Source organism: Rhineura floridana, chromosome 9 (genome assembly GCF_030035675.1).
Source record: "Rhineura floridana isolate rRhiFlo1 chromosome 9, rRhiFlo1.hap2, whole genome shotgun sequence".
In the NCBI taxonomy this organism is placed as follows: Eukaryota; Metazoa; Chordata; class Lepidosauria; order Squamata; family Rhineuridae; genus Rhineura; species Rhineura floridana.
In genome coordinates, this window is record NC_084488.1 from 58427031 (window position 1) to 58446339 (window position 19309).

At 40.4% G+C, this 19309-nt stretch overlaps 2 protein-coding genes across 3 annotated transcripts in view; one reads left to right on the forward strand and one right to left on the reverse strand.

The window, feature by feature from the left end:
- On the forward strand, positions 1 to 11645 carry PPID (peptidylprolyl isomerase D). 2 transcript variants are annotated; one of them, XM_061584391.1, is made up of 10 exons: positions 2 to 220; positions 2256 to 2396; positions 3632 to 3738; positions 4234 to 4422; positions 4809 to 4931; positions 8346 to 8452; positions 8970 to 9111; positions 10571 to 10657; positions 10741 to 10783; positions 11152 to 11645. In XM_061584391.1, the coding sequence occupies exons 1-10, from the start codon at positions 136 to 138 to the stop codon at positions 11238 to 11240; spliced, it is 1113 nt and encodes a 370-aa protein (XP_061440375.1). In that variant the 5' UTR covers positions 2 to 135; the 3' UTR covers positions 11241 to 11645. The 2 variants fall into 2 exon arrangements, with proteins under 2 accessions (XP_061440376.1, XP_061440375.1); XM_061584392.1 differs by lacking the exon at positions 2256 to 2396 and having other exon boundaries at positions 1 to 220.
- The window catches only part of ETFDH (electron transfer flavoprotein dehydrogenase), a 24654-nt gene continuing 14512 nt past the window's right edge, over positions 9168 to 19309 (reverse strand). Inside the window, exons 10-13 of the mRNA XM_061584390.1 lie at positions 14715 to 14883; positions 13433 to 13615; positions 12491 to 12712; positions 9168 to 12316 (exon numbers count right to left, since the gene is read on the reverse strand). Of these exons, the coding sequence (XP_061440374.1) occupies positions 12153 to 12316; positions 12491 to 12712; positions 13433 to 13615; positions 14715 to 14883 (738 nt within the window). The 3' untranslated portion in view covers positions 9168 to 12152. The remainder of the gene's footprint in view (positions 12317 to 12490; positions 12713 to 13432; positions 13616 to 14714; positions 14884 to 19309) is intronic.

The window sequence follows — 19309 nt, forward strand, 5'->3', positions numbered from 1 at the left end:
CGGAGTGTTTCCCGCCTCTCCTGAAGCAGGAAGGCGGAGCCAGCGTGCGCCGGAGCCCCGCTGCGGAAGGCCGAGCTGCAGACCAAGCAGCGTGAAGAGCGTCCTGTTGCATTTCGGTCACCGGCAACCGGCGGCATGTCTCACGAGTCTCCGCTCTCCAAGCCCTCCAGCCCGAGCAACCCCCAGCTCTTTCTCGATGTGGACATTGGGGGCGAACGAGGTGCGGGTGGTGGAAGAGAGAAAGGAGAAGAGAGGACGCGTGCATCCGGGGGGTGGGTGAGGGGGGTGGGGGCGGGAGGGAGTTGGGCGCGTGTGAGGTTCGTGGCCAGAATGAGCCCTCGCCCTCCTCGAGGAACGGCCTTGGTACGTGCCCCGGACGCAGCATGGCCTGCCGCCCCCCGGCGCGCGGGCCTGAGGAACGGAACGTTCCTGGAACAGCGGCCAGGCCTGACTGAGGCCTCTTCGGGGGCAGGCTACGAACCAGAGGCCGGAGACAACGTGTGCTGCTGTCCAATGTTCTGCAGTTTCTGCCTCAGCCATGAGGACGGGCGGCGGGAGGAAGCCGCGCTAGCCGGCCCTTTGTATGGCCAGGGAGGGAGGGAGGGAGAGAGGGAAGACTGCCCTGCAGATCGCGCTGCGAGCGCTAATTGACGATGCTTCCCGACTCTGCCGCGTTCAGCTTGGTACCGAGAGCCAGTTTGTAACGCGCGGCAGTACTAATATGGTAAAAAAAAATGGGGGGGGGCTTGTACCGCTTTAGGCTGCAGTTGTTGGCAGCATCGCAAAGTTTACTCATTTTTAAAAACAACCACCACAACAACAGAAGGCCTTACTGCACAAACAGAATTAGAATAAATTGTTCTGCCTGCCATGACTTTCCATATATAATCTGTAAAAATCGTGCCAGGACAGGCGAATCCCTCATCTGCAGCCTAGGATGGTATGGCCCAGGAGAAGCTTCAGCGCTTGATGCTGTTGGTTGTGTAAATTGGCCCTCAAGCCCTGAACAGCAAGGAACGTGTACGGCTTCTGTTGCTTGGGGCCAAAAGGGGGGGGGAAGCTGTAGAACGACTTCTTTTTTTCCCCTGACTGTGCTACAGAAATATTGTGAAAATATTTCCCTTGGGTCACATCACTTCATTTAGCCCAAAATCCTGACTGGCCAGATTCTGTTAGCATGTGAAAATAATAAATAATTTAGTTTTGGGGCCTAGCTCTTGTGAATGGCAAACCACAGAAGGCAATTATGATATCTAATACAGACAATCTGTAGGCCAAATGCACTTACCTTCCATTAAATTCTGTTTTGTGATTTTGGTCTACTTTCTGTGCAAAGTAAGTTGAAGTTGCAGCTCCCTAAATTGCAATGCATTGGCAGGGAACTGAAGTAATTCATAACATGGTACATATCAGGTGTACTTAGCTTCAGAAAGAAGGGATGGCCCCATGTTAATGGCTGCCATCAAGAGTCAATGCTTGCAGTCTGATTGTCTCTGCCCTGTTTCGCTTTTGTGACCAACCCCCCCACCACATATGCTCAGAACAACAATCCCATTCTCATTCAGCCTTTGGCTTTCTACATATAACTTTAGTCAGTGAAACAGAAAGTCCAGAACTTCCAACAAGTCAAGAGTTGGTAGTTAGGCTGGCAGAGCCATTTTCATGAGACAAAAAACTGAAATGAATGCCCATGTTTGACTGGTAGGTAACTCTCAATGTGTGTGTGATAGAGCCATTAATTCATTTTTATGAGACTAAGTGTAGGTTTAGCATGTATGTAATAAGATAGAACTGAATGAGAGAGGCATTTCATAGAATCATAGTATAGTAGAGTTGGAAGGGGCCTATAAGGTCATCAAGTCCAACACCCTGTTCGGTGCAGGAATCTTAAGTTAAAGCATACCCGACAGGTGGCTGTCCAGCTTCCTCTTGAATGCCGCTAGCATTGGAGAGCCCACCACTTACCTGGGTAATTGTTCTATTGTACTGCTCTAACAGGATGTTTTTCCTGATGCTCAGCTGAAATTTACTATTAATGATTTTTATATATAAAAAACTTTTTAAAAAGATTAAATCACTGATTTTTATGCACCCTGATTGCTAGATGGGAAACCTGGGTTCAAATCCCTTTATATCTGTGACGTTCCACAAGTGTTGTGAAAATACAGTATATGAATTCATGGTATGCCACCCTAAGGACCTTGGAGAATGGCAGGATGCAAATAAAATAAAGCTATAGACCTCTCTCATTCCAGCTGGCCGAATCGTGTTAGAATTGTTTGCAGATGTTGTGCCCAAAACTGCTGAAAACTTTCGTGCATTGTGTACTGGAGAAAAAGGTATTGGGCCTGCAACTGGAAAGCCTCTTCATTATAAAGGATGCCCCTTCCATAGAAGTAAGTTTGTGATGTCTTTGTTTGTTTAGGCTTGCTGAAGTAAAGATTACAGTTGCTTTAATTATTTTTATTTCTTTTTAAAAAGATATTAGATATCTCACTTTTTAGTTTAAAACAAAACATGCAGAGTGAAGTATAATTTATGAATAAACAATAAAATAAATACATAACAAAAAGATACAGCCTGATAGCACACAATCAACAAACTGAAACTGAATCCTGACAAGATAGAGGCACTGTTGGTGGTGGTTTCTGCGTCCAGATGTTTGACCTGTTCTGAATGAAATTTCACTCCCCTGAAGGAGCAGCTTTGTAATCTGGGAGTGCTTCTTAATCCATCTCTTGTCAGTGGAGGCCCAAGTGGCTTCAGTGGCAAGGAGTGCTGTCACCAAAATAAACTAGGGCAATCATACTGTTTCAGAGGGACAGAAAGAACTCTGGATTGGCAAAAAACTGGGTTCCCTGCCTTGTGTAACTAAAACTGCTATCCAGCAGCACACAGTCATAATTGGATACAATCCCGCCCCATTTTTAAAATGATTGCCGTAGTTTATTTTGGTGAAAGCATCCAATATTGTTTGAGCTTTGACCCTGCAGTTATATTAACCTAAGATAAAGGCTGTTTATATTTCTGGAGATTTAAGCAAGGAAATTGTAATCTTTGATAATGGCACAGAAAACATTGCATTAGAGGGACTGTATATTTCATTTGGGTGAAACTGATATGGAGTTAATCTTTTATTCCATTCTTGTATTCTTTCCAAAAGTACAGAAAATGGGCTATGATCAAAACGGCTCAGAGCCCTATTTTTCTCCCCCCCCTTTTCAGCACATGCACACAGACAGTGTACTGGGTTTGTTTTGGGAGTAGAGAGTGTGCACCCTTTCCCTTATTGCTTCCCAGCTCTCCACCTAGTGAAGTTACGCGAGGGCTCCTTTGGTGCACTGCATCTAACAAGTGTAAAGGGGAGAAACAGGAATCTTAAAGGACTGCACCCATAGCCTAAATTGGTTGAAATAATTCCCAGTAGAAAAACTGGTACACCTTTTAGAATATGGATTTGAGTAATTTGGATGAGTATATGCTCATAGTATATAGTAAAAAATGGTCTTTGTGAAGTTTTTGGTTAATGAAAGATTTATAATTCCTTTATTACACGAGATTGGATTGGGTGTCACTTTGGAATATTGTCCGGTCTAATGCCATCTTTCATCTTTGTGTGTTCAATTTGTAGTTATTAAGAAATTTATGATCCAGGGTGGAGATTTCTCACATAAAAATGGAACAGGTGGAGAAAGCATATATGGAGAAAAATTTGAAGATGAAAACTTTCATTACAAGGTAGTTTGCTAATAATTAAAATGTAACTTTTTAAAATGAGGAATGCTTTATATTTCTACCCCAACAAGATGTGGCTTTATCTTTTAAATATATAGCTGTATAAGAAAAGAACAACTCTAGCTGTAGTATAATTGTACATAGCTGAAACTTAACAAGTATCTTAACTGAGGGAAATATTTTAAACCCCTGCTTACTATGAATGTAATCCTACCTTGAGTTCTAACATAAAATACATAAATGGTAATAAGATAATGAAATTATTCATAGTGTCGTGAATATCTCATTTTACTTTATTAAGTTTTTGAGCATCCAAGCGTCCTTTGGATGGGTGCAAGCCTTTCTTGGCATTGTATATACTGAAGACACAGCTTAGTATAAACTCTTACAAGCCAATTTCCATATGATTTCTTGTTTCGTAGCAGGATGTCCATGATTTTCACTCCTAGGAATGAATGAATTTTAATCAGAATTACACACTGATATCTTCTTATATAGCATGATCAGCCAGCCTTGCTCAGCATGGCAAATTCAGGATGCAATACAAATGGCTCCCAGTTCTTTATCACAACTGTGCCAACTCCTCATCTTGATGGGAAGCATGTGGTCTTCGGCCAGGTGATCAAAGGCATGGGTGTTGTAAAGCTGCTAGAAAATGTTGAAGTAAAGGGGGAAGAACCTGCTAAGGTAAGTTAGGACAGCATTAAGATAATCCTTTCAAAGTATTATCAAGTTATATATAAATTATTCTGGAGGTGTAAAAACAGCTGCATTGCAAAAGGAAGCCGTACTGAGTGAGTTTAGCTATTGAGCAATAAACCAAAGGTGATGGACAGGTGGCTGAAATTGGACTAAGACTTCATTTATGTAAAATCCCTTGTAATAGTTATGCATATCTATTAACTCACATGATTAAACTGGCACTTCAAGCAAATTCTGTGATCGTAAATGGAAAACTGCTGAATTGAACGCTTTCAAATCAATAGGAAACGGAAAACTTGCATGTTTTCTGAAAATTCAAAGTAAACTGCTATTCAAAGCTGCGTTTAATTCTCTCATATTCTTTTTTTCAGTTGTGCATTATTGCAGAGTGTGGTGAACTGAAGGAAGGAGATAACTGGAGAATCTCACCTGCTGATGGTTCTGGTGATACTCACACAGATTTTCCTGAAGATTCTGATGTGGATTTGAAGGATGTATGTATACCAGTTTGTTCCCCTGTAGTAATGTGTTAAAACTGCATTTTTCAACATACAGTGCACATCTTTGCTGGTTCAGAAACATTATTACTGATGAAGTGGGAGTTGTAAGGAAACAGATGAACCTATCTTAGCAATAGGTTCAGAAAAAAACCCCAAAAGTAGCATTTCTTCACACAGCATATAATTATGGAATTCTCATAAGGGGATTGAGGCCACTAGCTTAAAAAGACTTTATAAAAAGGTTATACAAACTCATGGAGAATATTTGTATTAATTGCTCTGAGCCATTATATGTAAACATTTATTTTATTTCAATTATATATATATATATTTATGAACGTAATTGTGATTAACCAAACAGAGGTTTTTATTGTATTAACAAAACGTTTCAGCTTCCGCCTTCATCAGCTGCTAACATACAAATGCTGTGACCAAGGTGGCAGTTATAGAGCTTTGAGGATGGAATGCTCAGAGGGTCTTCATTGGCAGAAGCTAAGTAGTGGTGGTACTGTCCTCCATGTTCAGGCCATATATACAGGCATACCCCGCTTAACGTCGCTTCACTTAACGTCGCCTCGCTATAATGTACATGCTCCATATGCCTGTATTTCTCCAGAAACGCAGCTTAGCAGCAGAGGCTTTAGCACATGGGGGTGGAAATAGACGCAATCGCGCCACCACAAATCAGCTGGGAGGTGCGATCGCGATCAGCTGGGAGGCGCGGCAGCGCAGCAGCTGAGGCTTTAGCGTGTGGGGGTGGAAATAGACCCGATCGCGCCACTGCAAATCAGCTGGGAGGCGTGATCGCGATCAGCTGAGAGGCAGCAGCGCAGCAGCAGAGGCTTTAGTGCGGGGCTTTGAGGCTCCGCATGAAGGAGAGGGAAAAAAAGTTTTACTGTAAAAGGTAGTCTTCACTTTAAGGACATTTTCGGTTTACATACTTGCTCTGGTCCCATTGAGTACGTTAATGCGAGGTATTACTGTAATTATATATATTCTTAATCCAAATCTTTCCAAGGCAGCTTACAAGTAATATCACACTAAACTTCAGCATATAAAATGTCATTAGGATCCTTTCTTACGGAGTTGGTGGTAGAATAGCCCTGTTTGAGAGTGGAGGGATAGGAAAATATGTAATATCTGTGTGCCATGCTAGTACTACCAGAAGGGACAAAAACAACAGCTCTGCATAATGCATGGCGTGTGAACTTCCCATGGCAGCTTAGTTGGTCACTGAAGACAGTGTTGGATCTAGCAAGGCATTGTAAATATTTTTATGCTCAGCTCTGCCATTCTGACTGAAGGGTTGAGTTTTTCAAACAAGCATTTCTTGTAACCCTATACATGTCACTGCATTATACAGTATGATTAGGCCTACAACTAGTATGGTTAAGGTACAAGCATGAACTGCAAGGTTATAAAATAATATCAAAAATTTAATATATGTACAAACCATATAAAATCCTTATAGGTGTTCTCGTATAATAGTACAGAAGTGGCCAAAAAATATTTGTAAACAACTCAATGCCCTTACATAATGAAGAACGAAATATATAATACGGTCAAAACAATGTCAATATGAACATAAAGGGCAACTTTTAACAATGGCTAATATACATAACTCAATGCCCATGAAATGCAAAATGTGTAACAAAGCCAAACACATTTTGACACAAAGTCGTCTTCAGTGGCCTTGGAGATGGATATACATTTTATGTTCTGAGATACGGGCTAATGTACAGACTGTATATTGTTTCAATGGTTCATTTCCTTCCGTCACTCAATTCTTAAACGTATTGAAATTGAAAATTTTTACCGACACTCTCTGCAAGTCTGTAAACTCATATACCTTATACATCGAACATTTTGTATGAACCAATTTGTATCTTGCCTATACAAAAGAAAAGTGATTGTGCATAAGGGCTTATCCACATGGGAACATTACTTCATACTAAAGACACTGTTTTTAGTTCCGTTTTCTATCTGCACCGTCCACAATAAGGGCTCAATGCCAGCTGCAAACACAGTGTTTTCTAGTCACGCTGGAGGGGAAGGATCAATCACGCAGTTTCCTAGTGACCACACCCTCTAATTTAACATTTCCACTTGCTCTGGTTTCCTGGCACCAAGCATGCTCAGTTTGTTCTACTAGTTAGTTTCATTTTAAAAAACAGCAACCCGGAAGTGTGGTCATTCGTATTTTCACTGGTACAATACAGTTGAAATACAAATCTTTGTTTGAGCAGTGTTAGGCTTTTGCACACAAGTTAGGGGGAAAGAAAAGAAAGGTACCATTTGCAGCAACTTAAAAAATGCCAGCAGAATGGGAGAGAGCAGCCGAAAGTTACTCTTCAGCCCTCAGGAAATGAAATACAGGAGGAGGAGGGGGTAGGCGTGGAAAGGGGAATGATTGACACACCCACCTAAAAGCATTGGAGCACAGCATCTGCAAGATATGAAATGGAGACATTTTTTCCTTCCCTTTTCACATCAGAGGGTTGGGTTAGTATGGATTTACAGGGGGAAAGCTGCGTTACAGCTTCTGTTTGCCAGTAATGTCATGTGAACAATGCAAATTAAAAGGGGATGTAAGTAGCACCAGACACATTGCAAACCCTCGTGTAGAAGAGCCCTAAGTCTCACATTTACAATGTGTCCATGGAGGCAAGTGGTGGGGAGCCTGCAAGCCTAATTAGACCTGCAAGGCCTCCCCATTTGGCCTGAGAGGACATAGGACATTTTGGCCAAGTCACACCCACCTGACCTACACCTGCCATTATATATAATGTGTGGGGCATGTTAAGGTACTAGGCAGGTAAAGTCATGGCTCAGCTGAAAGGGGGTTTGTAGGCACCATCAGTGACCTGACCAGTAATGCCTGTAAAGCTGTGTGAGGGGCTTCTCAAGCTCTTGACAAGCAGCCAGCTCATCATTGGGTCTTCACAAGACCAGATATTCAGTTGGTTGGTTCATACATGAGGTAAACATAATCATTCATGTGCTACTTGGAGAGAGCGTGTATAGCAGAGGGTCCTGTGAATTGGTCATACAGCAAGACAAAATGCTAAAGAGTTCTTGTATCAGGAAAAAATCCCATAGAACAAAAGCTGCATTTCCTCTTAACTTACTCTTAAGTGCCAAATAGGTTTTAATCCAAGTTTTTCATCAGACAGAGTCTATATAATCCCTTAATATTACAATTGAAAAAATATATAGCAGGTCTGAGTGAAGTGTTTTTCTGGCCTATGACAAAACAATATGGGTGTCACTGCATTCTTCGATGTACATATGAGCCCTGATTGGAATGCCTGATTAACACCTGCAGTGCTGACAGGAAAATGTTTTCCAAGGTGACAAATGGTACCTTTTCTAGTTTTTAATAGATGTCTCCTTGTAATTTTTTTGTAGATTCCCACGATTGTGTCTGTAGCTGAAGATGTAAAAAATATAGGCAACACTTTCTTCAAATCCCAAAACTGGGCTATGGCAATTAAGAAATACAGGAAGTCTTTAAGGTAATGTTATATAGTGTTCTAAACTAATTTTGCTTGTACTAACTTTGTCCAAATACTTATTATTGGTGCTTAGATCTGGGACTGTGTGTAGAAACATAAGCTGTTTTTTTTACTATGAACTTCTCTAAAAAAAACTGTAAATGGGAAGACACTAGCACTTTTTCTCTACTGGTAAATAGACATAAAAATGCAATTCCTTAGGATGTGTACTCAGACTTAAGCCCTATTGAATTCAGTAGAGCTCGCTGCTGGATAAATTGGGTTAGGTCGGACTTCAGCCCAAGTTAGTTGCACCTAAATCCCAATGAAATCAATAGGACCAAAGTCGTAACTTGCTTTTCACATTGATTGCAGTGGCACCTGTGCACTTAACATCGTCTGATTTCAACCCATTTTGTTTTAACATATAGGAACAATGCTCATTTACCTGTTTTAGTTGGCCAGCCATTCATTCAGTGTTGCAAGTTAGGACACATGTGATACTATAAAACAAATTTGGTAATTTTATTTTATACAGGTACATTGAAGCTTCTAAAGCTGTAGTAGACGAGGCAGATTCAGCAAAGTTGAACGCTGTAGCATTGACCTGCTACCTTAACATTGCTGCTTGCAAACTGAAACTGTCAGAGTGGCAAGATGTAATTGAAAACTGTACTAAGGTAACTAGCTCATATTTTGGCCCAGAACAATGGATAAAGTAGAAGCCAACAAACCATTATTTATGATGTGCATTTTTATTTAAAAGAATGTACATAGCAAAACATCCCTCTTCTTGTGTGGATACATGTCTTTTCTGAATTATTGCATTGGACCAGCATTCATGAAGACTTTAAAACTAATAACCTAAAGTGATCATACAGGCTTCTCTTTTAGCCTTTAAACAACTTTGTCCCCTTATCCCAGTTTTTGTCCAACACGAAGACTTTGTTGAGGTGTTTCTCAAGTCCAGTTTACCTGTGGGTAAAGTGCCTACCTTTTAAAATGTTCAATACCTGCTCTGACATGTTTAAATGCTCCTAGCATTTATATGTAATGCCTCAGTGCTGGGATGCACGACCTTGGGCTTTTGATCTGTGGCATGCCAATATGCCAACACATGTAGTAAGAGAATTTAAATGTAACGGGTCAAGCATGGAACATTTATGCATTTCAGTGCTCAACCTGTGACCCACATCATGCTAGTACTTCATCTTTGCTGACTCCCCAGTATTTCTGGGCCCACTTCAGAGTGCTGGTTCTGACCTTTAAAACCCTTTATGGGGCTGCAGTATGTGAAGTATCCTACCTGTGCTCCAGAAGCCTGTCTTGCAGAATGCTCCCACAAGCTGAGGGTCAGCAGGTGGCTATAACAGAAAGGGCTTTCTTAGTAGTGGTCCTTTTCATATGGATCACCCTCCCAAGAGAGACTTGCCTAGCACCTAAAATGTCTTTTTTTGGCACTAAGCACAACCCTTTCTTGCAGGATTTTTACAATGTGATGCTTTTAACACTGCATTTTACTGTGTATTAACATAGGTGTTGTATTCTCTGAAATTCTTTAGCTTTGTATTTCCTGCTGCTTGGTATGATTTTTAGCTTTCTTCTGTGTTAAGATTGCTTTAGTGCAGCTTTATTGAACTGCATTCTTAGTTTTGTGATAAAATGTTTTAGTATTTTGGATATATCTCCCAGAAATCAACAGTTGCTAGGTGACAAAGCAAGCTGAGCTTAGATAGCTGGAAACTGGTTATCTGTATGGCCACAAGGTGTCAGTATAATGTACAGCTCTTTTTCAGGCTTATTTCACACTGATTGTTCAGCATAGTACAGCAACAAGTTAAATTCACAGATGCTAGAATGTCCACAAAGGACTGTGTAGAGGAAAATTTAACAACCATTTTATATTATGTCGGCTTACAGGAATATTATGTAGCTAATTTATGCAGCGACTTGAATTAGTCTGATAAGAAAATGGGTTCTGTTTGAAATAAATCTAAGAAAGCTTGTATGAGTTGTTTCCTTACTAAAAACCTCTCAGGAAATGGTATCTTAGAGAAATGCTTTTGCTCAAATTATTACAGTAGTTGGTTTCACTTACTGAATCTAAGATTGATCAGGAATACTGTTTTTATTTTGCAGGCTCTGGCCATAGATCCTGCAAATACTAAAGCACTTTACAGAAGGGCTCAAGCTTGGGAAGGAACAAAAGATTATGATCAGGCATTGGTAATTATAAGCTTTGGATTTGGCTTAAACATTGCAGCAAGACATACATGAATATTTTGCTTAACTCTTATTTTTCTTTAAAGGCTGAGCTTCAGAAGGCTCAAGGTGTAGCACCTCAAGACAAAGGTAAAGTGACAGACTTTATTCTCTCTAGTAATATGGACAAGGTAGCATTTTAGATAAGCTCCCTGAAGACTGAAAACATTTTCTTGCTGCTTGAGCCAGGATATGTATCCAGATTTACATTTGGGGTATGGGTGCGGAGCGGGGATGAGCTACCATGAAATTCACATTCATGACATGCTATACAAGCCATATCACTGCTCCTTCTTTTTCAGCATTTTGACTAGCTGATTCTTAAATCAACTCTGTCTAGGGAAGAAGAATTTATGGAATGGGAATTTATATTCCAAATAGGTTACTTTGAAAAAAGTCAGTTTCATGTGAAAGCATAAAACAGCAAGTCTAACCATAGGCTTTTTTTATTTCCACAGCTATCCAAATGGAAGTACAGAAAATTAAGCAGAAGATAAAGAAGGAGAAGGAAAAAGAGAAGGCAGCTTATGCAAAGATGTTTGCTTAAGTCAAGATAGCTTTTTCTTCTTAACTTGTGCACTGATAAAGGCAGGGTTAGTATAAGTAGTAGTGACAATGTGTTATTGACTGTCACCAATACTGATGCTGTTTCATGTGTTTACATCTTGGATTTTCTTGAGGTTGCATATAAACTCAAACATCTTTCATTATCAAGTTAAATAGTAAGATATTTAACAGTAGTAGCATTTTAACCTAAAAAGTATATGAAAAATGACTTAGTAAAGCTTCAGAATGATCAAGTACAAACAATTTGAACAAAGTTTGGTAACATACCCAAAGTTTAACTTCAGCAGGCTATTTCTACCCCTTTTAGTCCCCACCTATAACTCATTACTGAAAATTCAAATGCTGTTAAAGTGGTGTTGAAGAAATAAACTGAATTTGTAATCATCATGTAGGGAAAGCATTCTTTATTAAATCAAGTTACACCAAATTGCTTCTGGCTAGCATTGCTCTGTTCCTTGTGTAACATTAAAGTCTGTGATAGCAGTCTTCAGATTAATTTTTAAAATTGAGTTCACTGAAACTTAGCCTTCAGATGTTAAAAGCTGAAGGGAAGACAGAATTTAGAATATACACTTTCATATCTTTTATTCTGGGGTCACATCAATTATTCACATTGGAAATCTAGAAAAGTTGGGTAAACAGCAGAATGTACTCACACAGCTTGCATTCGACTTTGACAGAGCAGGCTTATTTGAGTGTACATTTCTATTGTATCTGACAATACTGATCATTATATTTACTGCTTAAGGCACTACGAAGTTCAGCCTTCAATAGAATGCTAACCTCATGGAGGACCATTCAATCATCAATAACTGCTCTTTTAAAAACAAAGGTAGCAGAACCAAAGCCATACGATTCTGCAGCTAGGATGTTCTTTCAGTTTTGATCAAGATTACATTCCATTGTAAGCTGGCCCCCCTCCACCTTCAGGTACAACCCAGTTAATATTTTGGCTGGGATCTTTAATATCACATGTTTTGCAATGGACACAGTTCTGAGCATTTATCTGTAACCGTAATCCTTCTCCAGTTTCCACAGGAACATATTCATAAACTCCTGCAAAAGAAAAAATGGCCTTTAATGCAAGAAGTAACAATTCTAAAAGCACAGTAGAACTCAGAAAAAAAATCCCTCAACAACCAAGGGATTCAGATGACAACTATAGGAGAGCTGCATAATAGAGCAAAATACTACTTTGATTCCATTCTTTACAAAAATTGTGTTAGGTACCTGCAGGGCAGAATCGTTGCTCAGGTCCATCATATATAGCTAGGTTATGATTGACAGGAACACTGTCATCCTTCAGAGTCAAATGAGCTGGCTGGTCATGTTCATGATTCGTACTACTCAGAGCTACTGATGAAAGCAAGTCAAAACTGATTTTTCCATCAGGTTTTGGGTATTCAATAGGTGTGCAGTCTTTGGCTGGCTTTAGCTGCTTCGAATCCATCCCTAAAACATCAGGGAAAAACATTTAAATATAAACAAAACTTTACCTTAAAGGAGCATATCAATCTCATCTTGACAGAAATGCCATCTTTTGCTTCTCTAAAAAGAAACATTTCTACTGATGTTATGTGTTCCACAACTAAAAAGGACACGTACATTTTATACAGTGTATGGCATCCTATGACAAGGGCAGCTAACCTGGCAGAGAGCCGTATTAACCCCTAATCAACCCAAGTGTGGGGTGGGAGCATATGGCAGAGTGGGTGTGGCTGGAGTCCAAAAGTGGTCATAGTCAATTTTCATTTTTTAAAGGACAAATCTTGAGAGGGGCACAAAAACCATTTTGGCATTATAGCAGGGGGCCCATAGGAACAGTCATTTAAAAAAAAGTTCACTGACAAATATGGGTAGGTTTTGGAGGTCACCAAAACAACTCTTGCAGAAGGGGTTGGATAAGGGACGCAAGTTAGTTGCTTCCCCTGTCCTATGGCATTGGCCTGCTTGTGTGACATATTTCCACTTGCACAGTAGAGTTAGCCTTCTTGTGGAATAGTTACCCTTCCTTTCCTCCCCACTGCAGTCTGCCTTGTGGAGCCCAAAATTTCACTAAAGAGGGTTGGGCCCTCAAAACAGATTTGGGGGGCTGCAGGGAAAAGAGAGGAGGGGAAAGTTGCATGTTGCAGTGTTGGATATTACACAGATGATTCTAGTTTAGAATCCTACCTGGATGTTTTAGGGTCCAAGGCTCCATTCCTCTTAGTATCCAATAAAATATGCCTGTGTAAATCATTCCGCCATACACACCCAAGGGGCCATGGCATGAAGGACGGATATTCCTGACTGCATAGAGCTCTTTCCATACCCATGATTTCTTCAGATTGTGTTCATATTCAGGCACATTAAGCCCTGAGAATAAAGGGCAGTTTATTAAATACTTAGTTCAGAAAGTGAATACTATACTACAGTCATTCTATTTCAGGAAGATGGTTACTGATACAAACAAGAGCCAGGCTTTCTACATTTTGCCGCAAAGCAGTGGTTTATACTCAACAAAAATATAAACTTTTCAGAACTATACTTTGATTAGTGCTATAATAAAATGTATACTTAAAAAGGAGTGGAATACAGCTTTGAATAAGTATGGATCACTGTGTACTTTTAATATTTTACAGTAATTACTTGAAGAGTTAACTTTTTTGCAGGCTTTTGAAGAACAATACACCTGTTCTGATAAAAAATAAAATTAAATAGTACTTTACAGAATTATAGCTCTGAGGCTGCAATCCAAGGCTCAATTACTTTGGAGAAAGCCCAAATGGATTCATTAGGATCTGCTTCTGAATAAATATGCACGGGATTGCACAGGGAATGGTTAAATGTTTAACAGCTGGACATAAGCATTTCCCCCTGTCAATGGTGACAACTTTAAGAATTTTAACTTTGCATTTAAGAGGCACACAAATGTGAAATATTTTATTTCAGACATAGCAATTACAATGGAAATTACATGGTCTTTTTTTAAAAAATGTTGTAAAGCAATGAAAATATACATCCCATACATTTTTAACCCACTCCTGCAAAGTATTTCCATTTTGGACAAATCTCACCCAGAGTATCATTTGATATTTCAAGGGCAGGATGCATTCTCTTCTATAGGACAAAATTGATTGTCAGAAGCAGACAAAGGTATTCTGAATTGCAAATTATTTCCATTATGTAATAATGGCAATATATTGGCCACAAGCAGCAAAAAGTTGTATGCAGATGAATGAGAAGACTGGTGGAAGAAGGATGGAGCACTCTGCCCTTCTTCTGAGTGCAGCACAGAAACCAAGTTGGCTGCCATAGGAGCCATTAAGAAGATTTTGCAAGTTAGTGTCTTGTTGGCTTATTACAAGGCTGTTTTAGTTTAATATGCTAGTGACAATTTACTGGGCTTACAGATCTCACTGGTATTAGGAATGTCATAGACCAGAAAGCACAAGTTTTCCTGAGGTGATCTTACCTAGTGTTTTTGATTGGAGATTCTCGTTTGTTAATTGGTTGAAAATAGCTTCTGAAGCTAGCATACCACTTTTCATTGCAGTGTGTGTACCTTTAATCTTAGGGACATTCATGAAACCAGGACTGCAGCCAATAAGTAGTCCACCAGGAAAAGTGAGCTTAGGTATGGACTGAGGAGATAAATCAGTTGATGTTAGGAATGTAGCAACCATCCATGCCTACTAATAAAGACTATTTTTGGAGCAAAAAACCCCCAATCTTTAAAAATGGATGAAATCATCCATTTTTAAGTTTGTTAGTATTAATCAGATAAAAACAGTTAAACCTTCTAAAAACAGTTTAAAAATTCCTAAAAGCAATCACTTGCTCCCAACACTAATAATTTCAGGGTGGCCAGGGACAGGTCTTTCAGCCATCAAATGTCTGGATAAATAGCAATGATTTTAAATTTCTCCTAAAGTCAGAGACCAAGACTAGGAAGGGTGCGACGGCCACACCCAGACACCCTGGGTCCCCAGCCGCTTGGGGAAGGAAGATCTGGCCACAATACAGAGTGTACCCCTCTGGTATCTGCCCACCCTTCCCCCCTTTAAGGGTATGCTGCCACCAAATTGGGGGTGGTGGTGACTGATTTGATTATAGCCTGCTCTTATTAATCAGCCTAATAATGGTAACAATAATAAAAACCTTAGATCTCCCAAAAGCCTCTTGAGGTAGGTAGCATGGTATAATGGTGGCATGAGTGGTGAAAATAGAGACCATACCACCTTTATGAACAATTCAAGAGTTTACTAAAAACAAAACAAAAAAATACGAGACTTGTGGGAAGATAGGCAATACAGAAAAAATGCTACCATATTTGACACAAAAAAAAATTACAGGAAACCCAGAATATCGTTTTGGACAAATTACAGAAAAACAGTATGTTCCTCTTTGGAGCAAAACCAAAATAAAGCTGGATAAAAGCAATTTCCTTGCCCTAGCCTAAACAGTCCTTAGACTCGCCAGGATCTCAGGAGAATCCTACTCTTGAATCACATCTTTGTTCCTTGCAGCTTTCTTTCCAGGTTCAGCAAACTTCTGCCTGTCTCTCCTGGCCACCTTATCACCATAAGAACACACCTTGTTCTAATGGCTATACCTTAATAAAATTTTCCTTGTCATATGCCCCACCCCAGTAGGTCACAGGAATGGTCCAGACTAGGATGTGACTCTCCACACATTTGCAATGGTGACTATCCTGCTTTGATAGTTGTGCACTGCCAGGCCAGGCCATGTGATCAGCCACACCACCTCATTTGAGCTAGTTAACCCTACAACTACCTAAATAGACAAGTACAAAAGTGCATTCCCACTTTGTACACAGCATTTCCTAAAAAGCATAAATCCATATTAACAGTTCAGGACAGCAAAGACTTAATTATTTCACAAAGGGCATTCCACAAAGGGAGCCACTACCAAGATGGCCCCATTACAGTCCACTGCCAGCATTCATGCCTTCTCATTTATATATCCCAAATCACTATGTGTACACTGAGATGCTAGAACCAGCTACAGTGTGTGGCATAATCCACTTATCCAGGAGACTAGATCCAATATATACCATTTTTAGATTTCATGAAATTCTTCAAAACCTGCAAGATCTGTATCTTGCTACAGCAAACTAGAAAACTCATCTCCTTGTCTCACATTCTCCCGGTACTACTTCAACAACCTCCACTCAGCTCTTCATTTCTAATGTTGCAATTGGGACTATGGTAGTAAGGAATTTGCAAATCTAAACTCCACTAGAACTATACTCCACTTCAAAAAGAAGCCAGGAGTATTGTTACTGTTTTTGGTTTTTAAACAGCCAATCCAGACATTAAAAATGTGCATTGCCTCTGTTTGTCCCACACAGTGTTTAAGGAACACTGTTTTAACATAATTGAATTTTTAATTTGGGCAAGCTGTATTTCAAACAAGGGATTAAAGGGCCAACATGTCTGTGGTTGTCCAGTCTGCGTTATAAAACGGGAATACATATAGAAGAGAACAAAGCACACTACCCACTTAGGAAGATTTTGTGCCTTTCTGTTATATAGTTCCTGAATATGATATAAACTAGGGGATGCTGCCCCCCTGCTTGCTTTGCTTGCCAATCCCGCATGATAACCCTCTAGATCATCCCCTTCCTACCCCATACAGCTACTAAGCCTTCTTTTCACCTTCCCAACTTCATTTCTGGTGCCACTTCTATACAGTAGTCCCACTTTGCATCTTCTTTTTCATCTCCACTCCCATGTCCATGCCTCCTCCCCCTCCCTTGTTTTCTGAAAAAAAACCCACGCAGACCACCTTCACAGAAACTTTTTGGATCTTCATTCTACCCTCCCCCCCTCACACTGTAACTGAGTAACCTTCCTTTTCACCTTCCCTCCAATTCTGAAGCCACCACCTCTATATTCTACAGCCTCTTTTGTACCCACATTTTCAACTTCAACTACATGCCTCTTTATTCCCCCTCTTTTTCTGCCAATCCCTTGTTCAAGACACCATGGAAAGCTCCCTGTGTGCAAAAGAGGCTTTGCTGTGAATATGAGCTGAGCCCCTTTCCCTCCCCCACTGTTTTTTTCATGACAGATCTTAGTACACTCCATTTTCCTTCTCTTTCTCTTCCCACCCCCCTCGCAACCCAGTGATTCTGCCATTGGTACACTCCCTCCATTTCCCTGTTTGGGACATTCCTCTTCCCCCTCCCCCCCTTTCACCTTTGGTACATGTCCATTAGCCCATCCCCCAATTATGTATCCTTGATACGTCCCACTTTCCCATTTCTCCCTTCTTTTGGTACATCCTACTTCCCAACACCCTCCCTCACCATGAATCCTCCTCCTACATTGTTGTGGTCTAACTTGGTATACTCTACTTTCCTCCCTCCACTCAAGGAATCCAGGTTAACTTTCTATTCCTCTTTCACAAACAAACATCCCTTCCTCTTTCACAAACACATGAACACATATCCCTCCCTCCCAGATACACATGCAGGCAAACACCAATTGTCTTTCACAAGCATGCACAGAATATGCATCCCCCCCTAAACACATGTGCATAAATATACCCCCTCTTTCTCACATGCACACATGTGCAAACAACTTGGTACTACTTTCCATCTCTCTTGTGTGTGAGCACCCATAGCTGCTTCTGTTCTGCAGCCCCCTTTGCATACACTCCATGTATATAAAGTGATACATAATTGAAGGGAAAGGTGCTGCAGCACTGTGGGGTGGGGGAATAGGTGAGGCCTGGCTTGTGATATATGAAGGGGAAAGGGGCTCTGGGGGAGGGGACGACATGCAGACTCTATGCAGCAAAGGAGATATTTATGTCCAGGATAATCGCTGCCTGTCCAAGCTGTCTTCTGCGGCAGCACCACTGGCGCTTCCCCTCGGTCTTCCCCCTCAGCTTGGCTTCCAGTTCAGTAGTGGTGATGGCAGCGCCTCCTCCGGCTGCCTAACTAATCACTCCCCCCTCTCTCACTTGCTCATCCACCCAGCCAAGGTCTCATGAGTGCTAATGTGATGACAGCTTTAGAAAGATATAGAATAGCAGATAAAGGATCCTAAAAGCTATTATTAACTATATAATACTAAGAATAGCATCTATGAACCTCAATTTTTCAAGGAAGCTACTGCATTTTTCAACTGTTATATTAACAAGAGGCACAAACTTAGTATATCCAAGGATCTGGGAGGCATTACAAATAGATTTGTTAACAGCCAGTACTGTCCAAGTATTTCTAATCCATTGTTGCATTCCTTCTGGAGTACTACAATCAACTAATACACTTGAAGTATGAAAAAGGTTTAGTTGTTGTAACCATTTGTACTTTTCTAGCTCTAAGGCATTATACTGCTGTTTCTCTGGACGTATTTAACAGATGCAGCAGGACATTCTTTAAAGCTATGGAAACAGATTAAAAAACTTTATCCCTGGAATACTGCAGCAGTTGCAAATTAATGTTCAACTAGCAGGTTTTAGCAGAGAGAACAGTAAACTTAAAACATGACCTACAACACATGTAAAGCTTCAAGCTGAAGAGTCACACAACTAGTGTTACATATCCACAGGAGTTTTGTTTCTGCCCTTCAAAAACCTGTGGGGTTAGCCCAAACGCTTTGGATCAAAAGTAGGGATCTATCTACATATTATGAAAGCTACAATAAGGTGTTATATTATTAGTGCAGTTTTATGGTTAAAATGTTTCATTTAAAACGAATTCAGAAACCTTACAAGCTCAACATCTTATCAACCCACACCAGATGTGCTTTTTAATTTAATTCTAGGAATATCATAGAATCAGAATAGTAGAGTTGGACGGGGCCTATAAGGCCATCGAGTCCAACCCCCTGCTCAATGCAGGAATCCAAATCAAAGCATTCCCGACAGATGGCTGTCCAGCTGCCTCTTCAATGCCTCCAGTGTCGGAGAGCCCACTACCTCTCTAGGTAATTGGTTCCATTGTCATATGGCTCTAATAGTTAGGAAGTTTTTCCTGATGTCCAGTCAAAATCTGGCTTCCTGCAACTTGAGCCCATTATTCCATGTCCTGCACTC

What these genes read in the sequence shown, in the direction of transcription:
- PPID (XM_061584391.1), top strand. Translation starts at nt 136, where the DNA reads ATGTCTCACGAGTCTCCGCTCTCCAAGCCCTCCAGCCCGAGCAACCCC. An exon ending in AAATACAGGAAGTCTTTAAG is followed by an intron (nt 8,453 to 8,969) that starts GTAATGTTATAT and finishes TATTTTATACAG; the next exon opens with GTACATTGAAGCTTCTAAAG. An exon ending in TAATTGAAAACTGTACTAAG is followed by an intron (nt 9,112 to 10,570) that starts GTAACTAGCTCA and finishes TTTATTTTGCAG; the next exon opens with GCTCTGGCCATAGATCCTGC.